Source organism: Anguilla anguilla, chromosome 6, assembly GCF_013347855.1.
Source record: "Anguilla anguilla isolate fAngAng1 chromosome 6, fAngAng1.pri, whole genome shotgun sequence".
Classification (NCBI taxonomy): Eukaryota; Metazoa; Chordata; class Actinopteri; order Anguilliformes; family Anguillidae; genus Anguilla; species Anguilla anguilla.
Window position 1 is genome coordinate 11343684 of NC_049206.1, and position 15906 is coordinate 11359589.

Consider the following 15906-nt stretch of genomic DNA (forward strand, 5'->3'; position numbering starts at 1 on the left):
CACATTAGCGGAACAACAGGAGAACAGCTTTTTCAGCACATCCAAATGCTATGCCATGTCCTTATCTAAGTACTATATGTAACCAGAGCATTTTGCTCCTGTCACCTGCATTTGCTAATTAGCACAATTCTTCAGCCAGGACGTAAAACTAATTAGTCTCATCAGCTGGCTGAGTTTTGGCTAGAATAAACAAATTGCAGGACTTTTACTTTCTGATACCTGGACGTTCCACCTCTGTATGTAACAGTGTACATTTCCTCTTATCCAAGGATATGAAAGCAAAAAAGGAACCAGTCATCATTTAAACTTTTTTTATTAAAAAAAAAAAAAAAAAAAAAAGATTTATAGAAAATTACATGGCTCGCCCAAGACTGTGGTGCACTTAAGTTAAGTTATCTGCGGTATCTACAGTTTCAAACGTGCCGCACTAATCCTGTAATAAAAAACAGACATAATTATTCTGTAGTTGCATCACACACAGGTTCTGCAACAGCGAGATGAGTATTAACTTTCGGTTCTCTGAAGCAGAAAATGATCAGAGCTGGATCGTGAGGCTCTAACGCGATTCAGTTCACAGCGTGTTCCAAAAGACAGATCAGAGGACTACCAAAACAATGTGCAGTGGCACACTGAGCCGTGATGAGCTGGAGAGAGCAAATGCTAAGCTTTCTGCAATCTTTCAAAAAAAAAAACTAAGGCACTACTTTTAGAAAGTAATGCTTTATGCAGCTCCCATGCCAGAATAATTTTTTTTTTTTAAAACAGTGAAAGACAGGTGCATGAGAAATCACTGTCATCTACCGTAACAATGACCATAAAAGGGACGTCTCTTCGGGCATTTAAAGTAACTTCTGTCAAGACACAGAAGCAAGCCAACATCCAAACAAAAACCTCCCCAGGGTTTTTCCTCATGGGAAATGCACTATAGAAGCAGTGGGCTGACCAACGGTGCTTGTCCTTATAGACTCAAACGGGCATGTCACAAATCATAAAGGGAATAACAACAGTATAAAAACACGTACTTTTAAAATGCACAGATGTTCCAGGCTCCAGGTTTGGCTTCATTAATAAAATTGCAAGATTGCCAAGGAAATGGAAGTCTTTTGCCCTTCACCCTAAAAATAAACCCTGAAGGTTATTGTCTGTAACATTAAAATTGTTTAAAAAACACTGTTGTTCATGTAATAACACAATATACAGAGCATATAAAAATTCCATCTGCTTAGTCTGAAGCTCGACAAGCTGCTTTTAAAAATCTCTTCTACCTGCTCTGGGATGATTTCTGCTAGGGTATTACCCTGAAATTGTGCTCTCAGAGCAATTGTGTTTCATCCAGGCAGTGAAGAGCCATCCTTTCATTCTCTAATGTCTGCTTCCAGATTTCTCTTTTAGAATGACCTAAAAATCCCATGCCATATTAGACCAACTTTATGTGTTGATTTAATCAGCACTTTTAAAAGCAACGTCGAGATCTGGGACACTTTGTACTGGAAATGACTCCTTCACCTCACCATCTGTCCAACACTCAGAGGTGCTGGATGAGGACAAAGACCACTGGTCACCCCAACACACAAAAAAAAACAGTTCTTAAAAGCAGTAGCCTACCTGTTCGTTCTTCTCCCAGGGGTCATTTCCCACTACCTGATGTTTAAATGACCCAACAACTCACTCTTGGGTTTTCACTTTTTGCTTCACTCGTCTGAATTGATCAAAGTTAGGTTATGTGAAACAGTCAAACCAACTGTTTTTTGAGGAACAGTTCAGTAGAATATCTAACCATGTGAATATCTGCTATTAAAGGTGATAGCAACCCCTGTAGCCATACCAAGGTTACAACTAGTTGCCTTCCTGGGGATCTTGGTCTTTAGCTTGGCAGGCAAATCGATCTTTTAGTGTACTGCGTGTCAGGCAAGGGCATCGGGTCAAAACCCTTAGCAGAAGTAGCCCCCATAAAATTTGCTGAGCGAAGAATTAAGCGGCTCGGGCCTCCTGCGCGATAAATTCCCAGGTTTAATGTCAGTCCAGACAGCCGAGCCCCGTGGGTTTCCTCAGGTAAAAATGAGAGGTGCCAGGAAAGCGAGCCGAGCGGAGCAGCGCTTGCTGAGTCAGGCGAAAGCAGGCCCTGTCGCTGTCCGCATGGCGGTGGAGGTGGCCGCAGTGGTTATGCTCTAATCCTTTGGTGGGGCGGAGGGCTTTTCCGGGGGGGGAGAAGCTAGTCTTGTAACCCAAAGAGGCCGATGGGGGAGCGGAGGGCCGGAGGGGACACAGCTGTGCGGTCTTATGCCGACCGCTGGGCCCTCAGCACTTCTCCTTGTGCATCGCTGCGAGCTAACTGCCAAATCCGGATTATGCCCTCACCACCCAGGAGTGCGGAAGTTTCGGCTCGCGAGGGGGGTGCAGTGGGAGCTAGGGCCACCTGCTCACCCGCTCCTCCTCTCAATGGGTCCTTCAAGGAGCCGAAGTCAATCGGCTTGCTCTCGCAACAGCACTAAAGTCCATTTAGCACAATGAAGGGAACTCACTTTCCAAAGAGAGCAGCACCCTTCAAAGCACCATACCTTTATTGCATCCACTGAGGCGCACAGTACAATCAAACAGGGGGGACTCACAGAATACCTAGACGTCCTGGGTAACCCACTTCCACACAACAGCCCAGAGGAATGAACAATGAAGGCCCTAGTTCTGCAGAGATGGCTAAGCACAGAAGGAAAGTTTTTTTGGCTGGATATTTATGAAAGGAACACTTGGAAACCTGCCCCTTCTCACACCCACCAACTGCAAAACAGGAAATCTGCTTCTGGTGAGGCCACTAAATCAACGCTTTCAGGATGCATGTGTGAGCCAGCTTCCTGGAACCTGACTCATTCTCTAGAGAGTCCAATAAGAATAGTTGCCACTGTAAGACTATGAGATTTCAGCTTGGTGGAACCCTCTAATAGCATGAACATTATCCATATCTCAAGCAATTAGCTCAAACAATTTTGGTTTTCATAGTCACTTTTAGACCACATTTAAACCATGGCCATTATTCCAATCAGTTTACATCATCACTGTCACACAGTGACCCATTGCATTAATTTATACAGAATGACTTGCAATGTAGGAGAAAAATTGCAGGAGAGAAGGGCATTCACCTGATTAATAATAGTGCCCGACCAGGCAAACAACATTCCCACACCAGCGAGTACTGATGCAGCATCTCAGAAGCACCACTGCAAGTTAACTACTCGCTACGGCACTTTAAATAGCCCACAGCCATATTTTTATTATGTAAAACAAGAGGGAAATTTGTCCCTTGAGGAAAGGATAGACTGATTCAAGCACATTCAAGCATTTACATAAATTAAAAGCAACGGTCCACCTTGAGATGTGAACACAGCGTGACATAAAGCACTATCGTGTAGCTCCTGCTGTGGAAGCAACACTAAAACCATCTCAGTTCCAGAGTCTTTAACCACATTTATTTAGTCATTCCACGGTCTACCTGTCTGACTACAGTGACTAAAATGACAAGGACAAATTCTTCTCCCTAAAATAATCTTTTAACATACAGTATTCTGCCGTACTTCCACTGTTTCAATCAGTTTGCTCCAGCAACTTTGTAGCTTACGTAGAGAGGATGCACAGGAAATACTGCTCATGGTGGTATACTGCTGCAGAAATGACTTCAACATGTACAGCAGTTTTCCTACACTGACAAATAAAGACCATATAACCCGTCATTTTTCACATACCATGAATACAACATTGTGACACATTTCCATTGAGCTGAATAAGAAATTTATTCACTCGCGCCACTTGTCAATGAATATTTAATGCAATAATGAATACTAATGAGATTGGGTTTATGCAGTGCCAAACCACGTTAAATGCATATTCAAATGCATATGGTTAGTGGTCCATGTAAATAAATCAACAACGGATAAATATAATTTTGCATTTCGGGCCAAGTAATGGATTAAATTCAAGTATTTATATTTACTTTCGTTTCCAATCCAAAGATTGATATCTTGATTTTACCAGATTGTAATGTGTGAAGTGTGTGCATAAATTAATTAACAATGATATAATAAAGCAATCCAAAAAATTGCCATTTCTTCACAGAGATGGATTGTTTTTTTTTGAAAACCCCCTCCTTCTTTTAATTAAGCCACAAAACGAATGCAAAACAGTTTAGGTTATCAAGAATCGTACATAACTAGCCTAGCTTTATGCACATTGTTGGTGATAACATGAGAAGGCTTTGTGGTCACAGAAAGTGAACTTTTTCCCAAATGTGCATGCAGTGCAGGAACTAAAGGTCTGTTAAGTCTCAGAAACGAATAACCCAGCTGGCCTAGTGTCGGCCATATATATTTTTATCGTGAGCCAAAAAAGAAATAATAAAACACAGCCATTTTCTTGGTTTGATCTTTAGTGAAAAACACTTAGTCATTGCCCATCTTCCACCGTGGTCTGAACACGCATCTCTTCAGACTGTATTTGAACTATCACTACTCTGCAGGGCACTCCCAATCTAGGATCACTCTTATCACTTATCAATTGAATCCTTTCAATTTGTTCTCGTAGCACTTCATGTTACACTTCCATCCAGTATTTCCATCCAGCACTTATACTGCACTTGTATCATTATATTTATGTTGCAGCTCATCGTCATGCCTCCTAGTTTGACTAACCATAACTTTCATTTCTTGTGGAGGCATAGTTTTGATGTGTATGTATTAGCTCCAATGTTGCCGTATAAAAAATACATTGTTCAAGCTCTATATGGCACAGTAACTATCTTGGCCACTATTTTCTACGAGAAAACGTACTTTCTTTCTCTGGGTGTTGCTTCACCATGTACATTCTCTAAAAGGCCAACAACAGGGCTATTGCTCTTTGTTTTCCCTGTTCGTTATACAGTATGTGTTGTCTCGTTTTGTTGTATCAGCTGATAAATTACATGTTGTCCTGGTGTTGTCTCGTATAAAACCTCTGAAATATACAGAGATATGGATATGGAAATGCTGTTGGCCTCAGGTTCTCCTTTCATAGTGGATAGTGTCCTTGTCCAAACAGGAATCGCTTTGTGCTTTGTGGGCAATTTCCCCAAACTTTTACACAGAAGTAGCAACCTCGGGTCTTTAGAACTATGTAATTCATTTTTCTTGAGGGTGACATCTTTTTAATTTGTGAATCTACAGGACACATCTGACTACAGGGAAACTCTGTCTTTCACTTTCAAAAACTCATTAGCAAACAGAATGTGTCTAACATTTGATTAAAAAAGAGACAGTCCAATCCAGCGGAATTAGTCTTTCATTAATAAACAGACAGTGCTATTTGGCAAAAATCTGTTTTCCTGAAAATGGAATTATATGAGTTTTATTGATCCGGAGTGGAATGGAGGATTTCAAAGCTTTCCTCCTAAGAGATGATTGCCAGATGCTTCTCAAAACAACACATTTCCTCAAAGTAAAATCTAATGGGCTTCAGTAATTGCTAACTTCTTTAAATGAAACACCTCTGGATTAAACCTGTGGTGTCAAAAAACATGGATAATGAGTAACTTTTTGCTCAATAGCAGGTTACCGGTAACCCTGAACAAATAAGGAACAGCAAATATTTCAAAAAAGGAAAACATATTTCATTTTAGGCATCAAAAATAAATAAGGCAAAATCAGTAGGACCTAAGGGGGCATAGCTTTATTTTTAGACATAAAATGGAAGGAAAGAAAGTTATTGCAACTCTCAAAACCAACTGAACACTGGCTACAAGCAGGCATGTAGTGAACTGCAGTAAGCACGATGCTGTGCAGAACCATGCACCATGCTACTTACGTGAGCCCAGCTTTCCCAAAACAGACAACATTTATCAGCATCAAATGACCCTTTTCTTATGCAATGTGTGTGGATGTCAGTCAAGAGATGGAAAATATAAAGCTCTTCAGAGTGAAAAACCTCATATCATTTTCCATTCTTCTAGTCATTCTGTAACACTAGAAGATTTTAATTGTCAAACCGTTGATGAACTACTTCAGTATTTTCCCAGACAGGCTATATATTACGTTCTAAATTAATTATGCCTGAAGCAGTGAAAACAAGTTTCATTGTTCAAATAATCATTTTTGGGAAAACGATAAGTCAAGATGATCTCCATGGCATGCTCGTTTGTTAAGGCTCTATTGTTCTACATGTTAGTTAACATTTTATATGGGTTAAACAAATGCATAAATGACCATCTACATTCCTCACTTAAACTTCAAAGCAGTGTTTTTAATTCAGATTATAAAGCCAGTATATATGACTATGGCAGACAGCCAAATTCCCCTAACGCCTTGGGGAGTCTCTGTGATTTGCATAACACACATGGATATGGGCAAATGATAAAATTTGTCCCAGGAAATGAAAACCATGAAAAATCTTGATCACTGAGACGAAAATAACTGCATTATTCATAAGACAACAGCAAACAATATATCCTACTGATGGAGAAGGTAGGAGAGCTCAAATTCGAAAAAGTGGATTTTCAAGGAGGTAATGAAACAGAATTTCCCCCTGGGGGGAAACTGGTGTGGCAATGCAGACCCAGTAAACAAACAGGCCCCTGTGAAGTCAAAACCGTGTCTGGAGTAGATTCTACCGCTCTGCTCCCAGCTCGGTGACCCCGAGACAACGACAGAAAGCCCGACGCCATTAACTCTCCAATAGGAATTTTCCATCATGGCACTGTCACCTCAATCGTAACCTCAATACCTTTAACTTTGAAGTTCAATTAGGTGATCGACCAGTGGCCACCGCACGGCACATACTGCAAAGTTTTATAGAGCCTGTAGAAAAACAAAGGGCTTGATGAAACAAGGCCACTGAAGAAGATTCAGCCTAACTGGAACCGCTAATACTAAGTGCGCCAGGCGGGATGAGGACACGCGGACTGGCTCGGTTTGCACTTATCCTGGGATCAAAAATCAGAGTGGGTTCAAAGAGATAACTCCAATAGCACCTTCATGTGATGACAAATAAGCAGCTGAGGAGCTGATCCAGCCACTCAATAGTGAATGATCTCACGCAGGGGGAAGAAGACAAACTGGATAAAATGCGTCAAGAAAATCCGCTGAATCCTCATTAACCCTTTGAAAGTAGGTTTTTGCTTTTTGGAATGTTTTTTCAAAATTCTAGATAGTCAGTGTTCTAGAACTCAACTGCTTTTAATTACCAGCAGTAATTGTAACATCAGCATTAGAATGTTCAGTTGTGAACATTATAATCACATATTTATCATCATACATCTTAAACGGTTAAATTCCTATAAACTTTTTCAAGATGGTCTGCTAAATTCTAAATTCTAGAAAAAGATTTTCCTCTAATATTAAAGAGTAAGTGACCTATTGCACAAGCTTTTAGCCTCACAACAATCCTCTTACATTGGTGTCTACATGCTCTGTCAAGCGAAAGGGCACAGAAAAGAAAAACATCTGCCACCGCCCCCAAGGTGGCGTACCTTCTGCTGTTTCCCGCTGAGAGAGCTGCCCAACTGGGACCCACGTCTGATCACAGCCGCTCACAACAGCCAGCGCCCCCCCCCCCCCCCCCCCCCCCCCCCCCCCAGCACTGAAACAGGCCGCCGCGGACGATCGCCGCTTCCAGCCGCGGGCGTGTGGGCCGAGCCCCTGACCCGTGGCAGACAGGGACAAAGAGGGGCCCAGTGCCCAGCGTCAGAGCTGCTAAGACCGAGAGCTCAGCTGCCCACCGCTGACAATCCTCCCTGAGCTTCGGAGCCACTGCCAGCGCGCCACTGGGTCGACACAGCTGTGCCAGGTACGCTGGAGTCGGGGGCGACAGGTGGAACCCAGCAACCAGTCTGCGGTTTGTACATTCTCATTTTACACCAATTACCATTTTGTGGGAAAACTAGTGATTCTATATGTGTGTGTATGTGCGTCTGTGTGTGTGCGTATGTGCATGTGTATATACTGAATTACAGTCAATGGTGCTTGAAGGAACCAGACTGGTGCTACGCTTGGTTCCTTCTCTGTCTCGCTGTTTCATGGTTTCTGCTCAAAGGGGCCTGAAAATGATCACTGCTCACTGGGCAACATACAGATCCACACTTGCATTGGTAAGGATACATAATGAGAAAACATAGCTACCATAAACCTTCACTTGCAAACTTTTCTCTGGGGACTACGCAGAAGACTACATTTATTAATTTAATAGGGTCCCGTTAACTGATGACATTCATGCTTGAATTTCATGAACATTTTACCGCAACTTCAAACACCCACTTAGGGGCTATTCTCGAGGACCAGCAATCATGGCAGGTGTAATTGAGGTCAGGAGGCATATTTGCCAGGTGGACTGCGGTCCACAAGCCACTTGCCTTTAATAGAGAAACTTCTGACTTGCAGGAGAGCGTAATGAGGTTGCACTTAATCCCGCACACCGCAACCTTTTAATCCTGCTAAACCAACAGAAGGCCGGTTGATTTTTATAGACTGCCGAAGGCTGAAATGTTACCATTTATATATGACTATATATGCATGTACATACCAATGAGCTTGCCCCCCATCCACCTCTTAATGCCATTTGGAGAAATGTGGCCAACCGCATTTACGCGCATATGCAAATCATGTCCTCTTTTTATGACACAAAATAAAATGTGTGGACAACCGGGCCAAATGCATCAGTACGAATTTCAGTAAGCGGCAATGAACCATAATAAAAGTGCAATGGGCTACCAAGAGAAGCCCATTAAACGCTGTAAAATACTGTTTTAAAAAAATAAAACACATTAAAATGATAGGATTTGCATTATGATAAAGCAGGAAAAGAATCAACCGGTCAATGGCGAATTAATTTTAAAATCGAGCCGGAGTAATTGGGGTTCATAGGGCATGAGTGTGACCAGTGAGAGAAGCCGGACAATCTTTCCTAACTGTCAGAGCAGCCTGTCCTTATATACACATGGCTGCTATATTAGCTCCTACATTAGCATTTCCAATGTCTGTTCTTCTTAATTTCCTATTACAATTCTTATTCTTCTTAAATTTCTTACTCTCATGGAGGTGAAGTTAAAATCATTACTACTAGTCAATGAAAATATGCACACATACGTACGTACACACATACAGTACGTATATACATACATATATGCATACGTACATACATTATTAATATCTCAGGACAAGCATAATGAAAAAGTGATGACCCAGTGAATGAAACTAAGGACGGCTCAATGGCCATCACGGACAGAGGTACCAGAGAGATAATGCCAGTCACTCTGAATCATTCATGTGAAATGCCCCCAGCACACGCAGAGACCACCTTACAATGAGGCAGAGTAGAGTGGAGACATATTCGCCGTTATTCTGTCTATGCATGCGGGTATTCCCCTCTTTTGTGGGGTGTTATCTTCAGCCTCTCTCAGATAAAAAAAAGAGCCTTATCTGTAAAGGCCACACAGTGAATAAATTAGACTCAGCATGAAACTGTCTAGCAGGCAGGAGCCCCGCACTGCCCTCCTGTAAATGGAATGGGAACGCTAAGTCAATACACCCAATTCAATCTATGACAACACAGACTTTCCAATAGACTCGAGGTTGTGTGCAAATATATTTCTGTTGAAATGCGTCAAAGAAAGTGATTTTTCTTATTGAAAAAGTTTCAGCGATGTAGAAAAAGGTGATACTTCCAATTATTGGACGTAAAGCTTTCTGCAAACACTTTCTTTAATACATTCGCTTTCTGGCTGCAAGGCATTTCAATTGTCAATTAAGGAGTGTTTATGGTCTGAGTGCACGGTCACAGGCATCAAAGTTTTGGAAGTTCAAGGGAAATTCACTGAAACTCATTCACCAAGTTAGCACATTCCTAAAGTGACACCACTAATATTTCTCTCCTTCACAATCTGCCGCAGAGCTTCAAAGCAACAAAACAAATGATACATTAATTCAGATGGAGGGTCTCAAGCACTTGTTTCCAGTGCCGACTGAAAGCAGGAGCAAGTGGCAACAATATTGGAAGGTCTTCCCCCACCGTCGACCTTCCACACCAAGCTACGTTTCATATCCGGCTTGGGAAAGTAGATCATTGTTCGGTGTATAATTACCAGTAATAGCAAGGGCCTGACTGTTTCGAACAATTTACAGAGGAAGCTGGCCTATGGCCTATCCTAGCATCACACTGCTTTTCGTGGATGGATTCATCCTAATTAAAATATAAACCGACATTAAAACACATCAAAGGTTTGTTTTCTTTATTGCCAATTAAGAGTACAACAGCTCACAGAATATTCTGGAGGAATTCTCTTGTTCCTTTAACACAGTACTGTTTGTTATTCTTGGATGCAAGTGCTGTAGATCTGCAGTTCAATACTACTACAAGTGATAATGATAATAATTTCTGCATTAATTATTTATTGCATGCTATTCACACACCCAAAGCACATGGCACAATAAAACAGAAATAGAAAAGGATAGTAAAAAGAAAATAAATTTTAAAAAAACAGACGAATCAGTTTGGATTCATTTCGATTTATATTTAAAATAACACCTTTGGGGCAAATCACTATCCATGGCAGCAGCTGGATGATAAATTTGCACCGTGCAGTAAATTTAGTTCATATTCCAGTTCACACCTAGACCTATATTTGCTTTGGCAAAAAAACATTTTGCTAATAAGTAGGACAACCAGAGTAAACACCACATTTGCACCTTCTAAATAAAGGCAAGGGCGTAGCTCCACTTTTAGATGGCACAGTGTTCTATAAAGTTTCACTCAAATCAGAAGAGGGAGAACTACATGTACCGACATATACCTTGGACTTTATTAAGGGTTGTTGATTAGGTGGTAAAGCCCCACTGACAACAACATTTTTAACAGAACAGTTGAGTTGCAGCTTTAAGAAATGCTCGCCACATATCATCCTTGGATACATAAAAAATATCCAAATGGATGACAAAAATGGATGACAAATTCCTATTCAAGAGAAAAGACGGTAAGGAAGATTGCCGGGTAACTGCTGCAGTGCACGTTGCATTGCATTAATTGATCAGATTGTGAATCCCTTGGACTGCAGCTCTGAGCTTTTATACCTGTGTCTGCCAATGCCAATACTCCGTCAGCACCGCAGACCTCGAGACAGAGCAATCAATAAAGACCCACCAGGTGGATATGGACAAAAAGCTTCTCAATAAACAAAAAGAAAAAACGCTCAAAGACACATCTCAGTGCTGTCAGCTGGCACGTCCAGCTATTAAAGCCCCAGCCCTTGGTGCAGTGATTTGCCCCGCAGTCTGGAATTGAATCTTGAAATGTGTCAGGCACATTGACACATTGCGGAGTGGGGCAGCACATAACCAGCTACGGCGCCACACAGGGAGGGAGAATTTCAGATGGCAGAGAACCCACTAACTCCCGCGGTTGATGGGCACCTTCAGCCGCCCTGTGTAATAAGTGCAGTCCTGTAATGCACAGCTGCTCGAAAACTGTAGGGTGAAAAAACTGACAGCCTGTGTTTAAACCACGCGCTCACTACTATGCAAATTGTTCAGTCACTGCTCATTTTCCATCATGGTCTGAAGACACACCTCTTCAGAGTTCAGACTCTACCTTGACAAACATTAACACTGCACTCCTCTTCAGGTCTGCCCCAGATCTAGTAGCACTTTCGTGTAACCGTTGCATCTCGTATCCTGATCGTCTTCAATTTGCAGGTAGCACTCGTATCACGATCCTGATGGTGTGATTCTTTCATCATATCTCTTGTAATCATGCCTCACTTCTAGCCTAGGACTTTAATGACTTAGCCTTAACCCTTCACTGCCGTGAACTACAGTAGATGTGATGTTCTTGGCTATGGATAGCTGCTACTGTATGACAGAATTTCAATTAATCTGACCTGTGTTTGTGTTCGCTCCAGTGACCTTCAGTATCCATTTACTGTATGTCACTTTGGATAAAAGCGTCTACCAAATGAAATGTATTAGACCCTGCTGTAGGAATTGGACAGGCCTACAATTGTGATCAGCATTTGTTTGGGGACAACACTAATAAGCCATTACATTTACACAACAAAGTATTTTATTGTTGTGCTTTATCTATTCACTATACACCCAGTTAACTGAACATTTCCTGTTCCGTCTCAAGACCCAGTGCATTACTTTGTTTATTTCATATAATGTTATGTTATTCAGATAAAATAAAATCCTGAATGTAAGAAATATGCCTTAAACATATTCCAACCTATACACTGCATTCAGGATGTTTTATTATAACCTTAAAATATGATCTTTTATGCATGAATAAGGCAATGCACTATAATGCACCATATATGCAGGCCGATATGTTTTACATACGATGCAAAATTATTTTCCTTTTATTTTCCTCTGTATTTTTATTTTTCATTATGTGTAAATTTGAAATAGACATCCATGACATTGCCTCTGCCAGCACAAACACACATTAATAACTTTTATGAGCTGATTGATTATGACGCAAAAAAAAAAAAATTCCAAAAGAGAAGGATATAAGGTGGGGTTCAATATCACTAATATTGGCATATTCAGTAAGGCAATGAACTGAAGGCAATATGCTGCACAGTTAGTATGTGCAGTGTGAGCAGAAAGTTAGAACCGAACTTCGATGAAAAGATCAACTTGTGGATTTTTGGTGAACAAAATGCACTGCATATGTAGTTCCCCTCCAAAGACATTAAAATAAACAAATGTCTAGCCTATTTAATAACACAATTCAAATTGTAATTGAAAATTAAACTTAATCTGAAAAGCTATGCATTGTTAGTGTGTTGATGTTGTATGTATACATAGTGACGTATACAAATCAACAAATACACTAGGCTATACTCACTAAGACGTAACACACACGAGTGAGTTTAGTAAATAAGTGATGAATGCATCTAATGAGATGATGTTAAAAGTAGGACACAATTCCTTGCACATCCTTGGTACATCGCGTTTAGAATTCGCACTCGCCTGTAACAACGCGAAACTACACCAAAGCAATGGGGCCCCATACACCCCCAATTCATTTTTTCCCGTTACATTGTTTCCGCAGCTGTTTCTCGATAAGCGGAGAACTGTAGGGTATGCTAAAAACAGCAGGGGACATAAGACTCATGCGTCAGCTCGTTGGGCTTCGCGTGATCTGTGTGAAATTAGAAAATGAGTCAACGTCATTACTCGACCAGTCATCCTTTCATATTATTTAGCATATCTAGAAAACAAATAATGCAGCGACAATGTGATAAGTACTGCTTCTGGTAGCATTCTCCGAGAAAGGCATATCACAGGCAAGACTTACCTTCCACATCCAGGCCATTTTCAGTTGCCAGTTCAGGCAATTGTAGAATTCCCGTATCGTCTAGAGACCCGGTACCACTTTCTCCTTTGTTTTTATTTTATTTATGCATAACCTCCACGCTTGTTCAGCGTTGTCACAGCACGCATTTCCATAAATCCTGTATCGTTCCGTTATTCGTGCTCTTTTCCCTTTTTTTATAGAGAGCTGCCTGGCCTTTGCAGCTACTGGCTACTAGGCACGCTAGTTCCGCCTCCTGCATCACGTGACAAGTTGTGATTCCTGATTCCTGCCTTGGGCTTTTGGAAGTCTACTCTCTACTTCTGGACGTTTGTCTTGGCTAGCAGCATGCATCACTGCCTTTGTTTTTCATCAGAGGGAACCCGGATTCGCGTATACGACAGATTGAATGAAATAGACCCAGATCGGCCGGTGTATTTTTTTTTTTTTTTTAAAGTAGGCCACACTATGTAGTCAGTGAGTTTCTGTTACGTGCCAATTTAACCATGTTATATTATTCATGTGTTATAACAGCAATTTAACAGTTTGGTCCCTGAAATGATCAAGTATGCTGGTTATAATTTTTAATTTGAACGGAAAATATGCATGAGATATATATGCTTGGGCAAACAAATATGCATGGGCGAACTAATTTGCGTACATAGTGCTGTACGTATAATGTACATATGTTCTTAAAATAACATTTTAGTTAGGTAATAGGAGAAGTATTATTTAAAATCAAAGCGTGTCTTTTGTATTTTAGCTTGTAATTCCTTCCAGTAAACGTAGTGTCTGTCATCTGCTTTTAAAAATATCCGTTTTGTCTGAGCAATTGATCCTAAATTATTAAGTAACAATATGACTAGATATGCCAACTTGTAAAATAGACTTGTTTACTTAAGTCAATTTTGTCCAAATTATTATCTAAATAATCTACATCAACTTGGTCGCATGAAACCATATGGTTACTATCAGCTTTTATTTTTTCAGCTAAAATGACTATTTGCTGGGTAGAATACCTGTTGTCATCAAACATTACAATGTGGTGGTTTATTCTAACAACACCAGATTTTGCGTCCAAATCGATTTATGTAGGCATTTAAGCCTACAGAAAGAAACTTAACAATAATATATTGTACAAAATATTCTTTAAATTCCTTTTAATTCTTTAAATTTCAGTGGCTCTGTATCTGCCAAAGCACAACTATTGATTCAGAACTCTCCTTGCAGGCCCACATTAATAACATCATAAGAGTGGCCTTCTTCCACCTGAGGACCATGTCTAAATTACGGAACATGTTCCTCCAGGACACTGAAAAGTGGTTCATGCATTTTGTGACCTCCCAGCTGGATTACTGTAATGTTTTTTTGTCTGGTTGTACAAATTCAGCCCTGAAATGTTTCCAACTGCAGCCGCTAGGGTTCTTGCTTGAACTAAGAAATGTGGCCGGAGTGTAACACAGTGGGTAAGGAACTGGGCTTGTAACCAAAAAGTCGCAGGTTCGATTCCCGGGTAGGACACTGCCGTTGTACCCTTGAGCAAGGTACTTAACCGAAATTGCTTCAGTATATGTATAAATGGTTACAATGTAAAAATGCTATGTAAAAAAGTTGTGTAAGTCACTCTGGATAAGAGCGTCTGCTAAATGCCTGTAATGTAATGTGGCCATATCAATCTGATGCTCAAAACTCTTCATTGGCTGCCTGTTAAATTTAGAATTGACTATAATATTCCACTGATAACTTATAAAGCTTTAAATGGTTTGGCTTCATAATATTTTAGTGAGTTACTTATTTATTACCCTCCAAGATTACTTTGCTTACAGGCTAATTGAAAATTCCAAGTATATCTAAAACCACAATGGGAGGTAGAGATCTTCTCTAACAGAGCTCCAATCTTATGGAACAATTTCCCTTGGTATGTTCAGGCTACAGACCAGGGGCGTCGTAGTGGGGGGAAAAGTGGGACTGACTACCCAGGGCCCGAATGGGGGGAGGGCCCTTGAAAAGCCTGGAATGATGCGTGAGAGACATGACTCAAGAGAGGAAGGGGGCCCACAGATACTGCTTACGTATAGGGCCCAGAATTTTGTGCTACACCCCTGCTACAGACTCTCTTTGTCTTCTGTGTTGTGTCGGCTCAAAGCGTAGCTCTTTAGTCAGTTCCTTAGATAAGGATGTCTGTGAGGGGTAAATCAGGACCACAGAGCTGTTATGTGAGCTGAGCTAGCTGTGCTGTTGCCTTGCCACTGCATGTGGACACTCAGATATGCTGCTCTGTGCCATGTTGGGGTGCGGTCAGTCCAGGGGTGCTCTCATGGTTGTACGCACCCCTCTCTTCACGTCTTTTAGTTATGCTGCCATAGTATAGTGCCCTGGGGCTTTCCATATTGCACCCTGGTCTCCTAATTTGCCAAGTGGCCAAGCTGAATCACGGAGACTGGGAACCTAGATCCGGGGAAAATACTAGCAGTGCTGCTCCTCAAGCCAGCAGGGCGAGAGGTACAATAGCAGCCTAACCCAGCTCAATGTTCTGGGCTGTGGCCCAGAGGGAGGAAGGCAGTTTAGCCTAGTTTCATCACTGCATGGTCCGAGCATTTCCCGTTT

At 41.2% G+C, this 15906-nt stretch overlaps 1 protein-coding gene across 2 annotated transcripts in view; it reads right to left on the reverse strand.

Moving 5' to 3' along the window:
* st6galnac3 (ST6 (alpha-N-acetyl-neuraminyl-2,3-beta-galactosyl-1,3)-N-acetylgalactosaminide alpha-2,6-sialyltransferase 3) overlaps positions 1–13561 on the reverse strand; it is an 85055-nt gene extending 71494 nt beyond the window's left edge. Inside the window, exon 1 of one of the 2 annotated variants that reach the window (XM_035423090.1) lies at positions 13303–13561. In XM_035423090.1, coding sequence (XP_035278981.1) covers positions 13303–13320 — 18 coding nt within the window. In that variant the 5' untranslated portion in view covers positions 13321–13561. The remainder of the gene's footprint in view (positions 1–13302) is intronic. The other variant, XM_035423089.1, reaches the window with a different exon arrangement.
* Positions 13562–15906: the final 2345 nt, after the last annotated feature.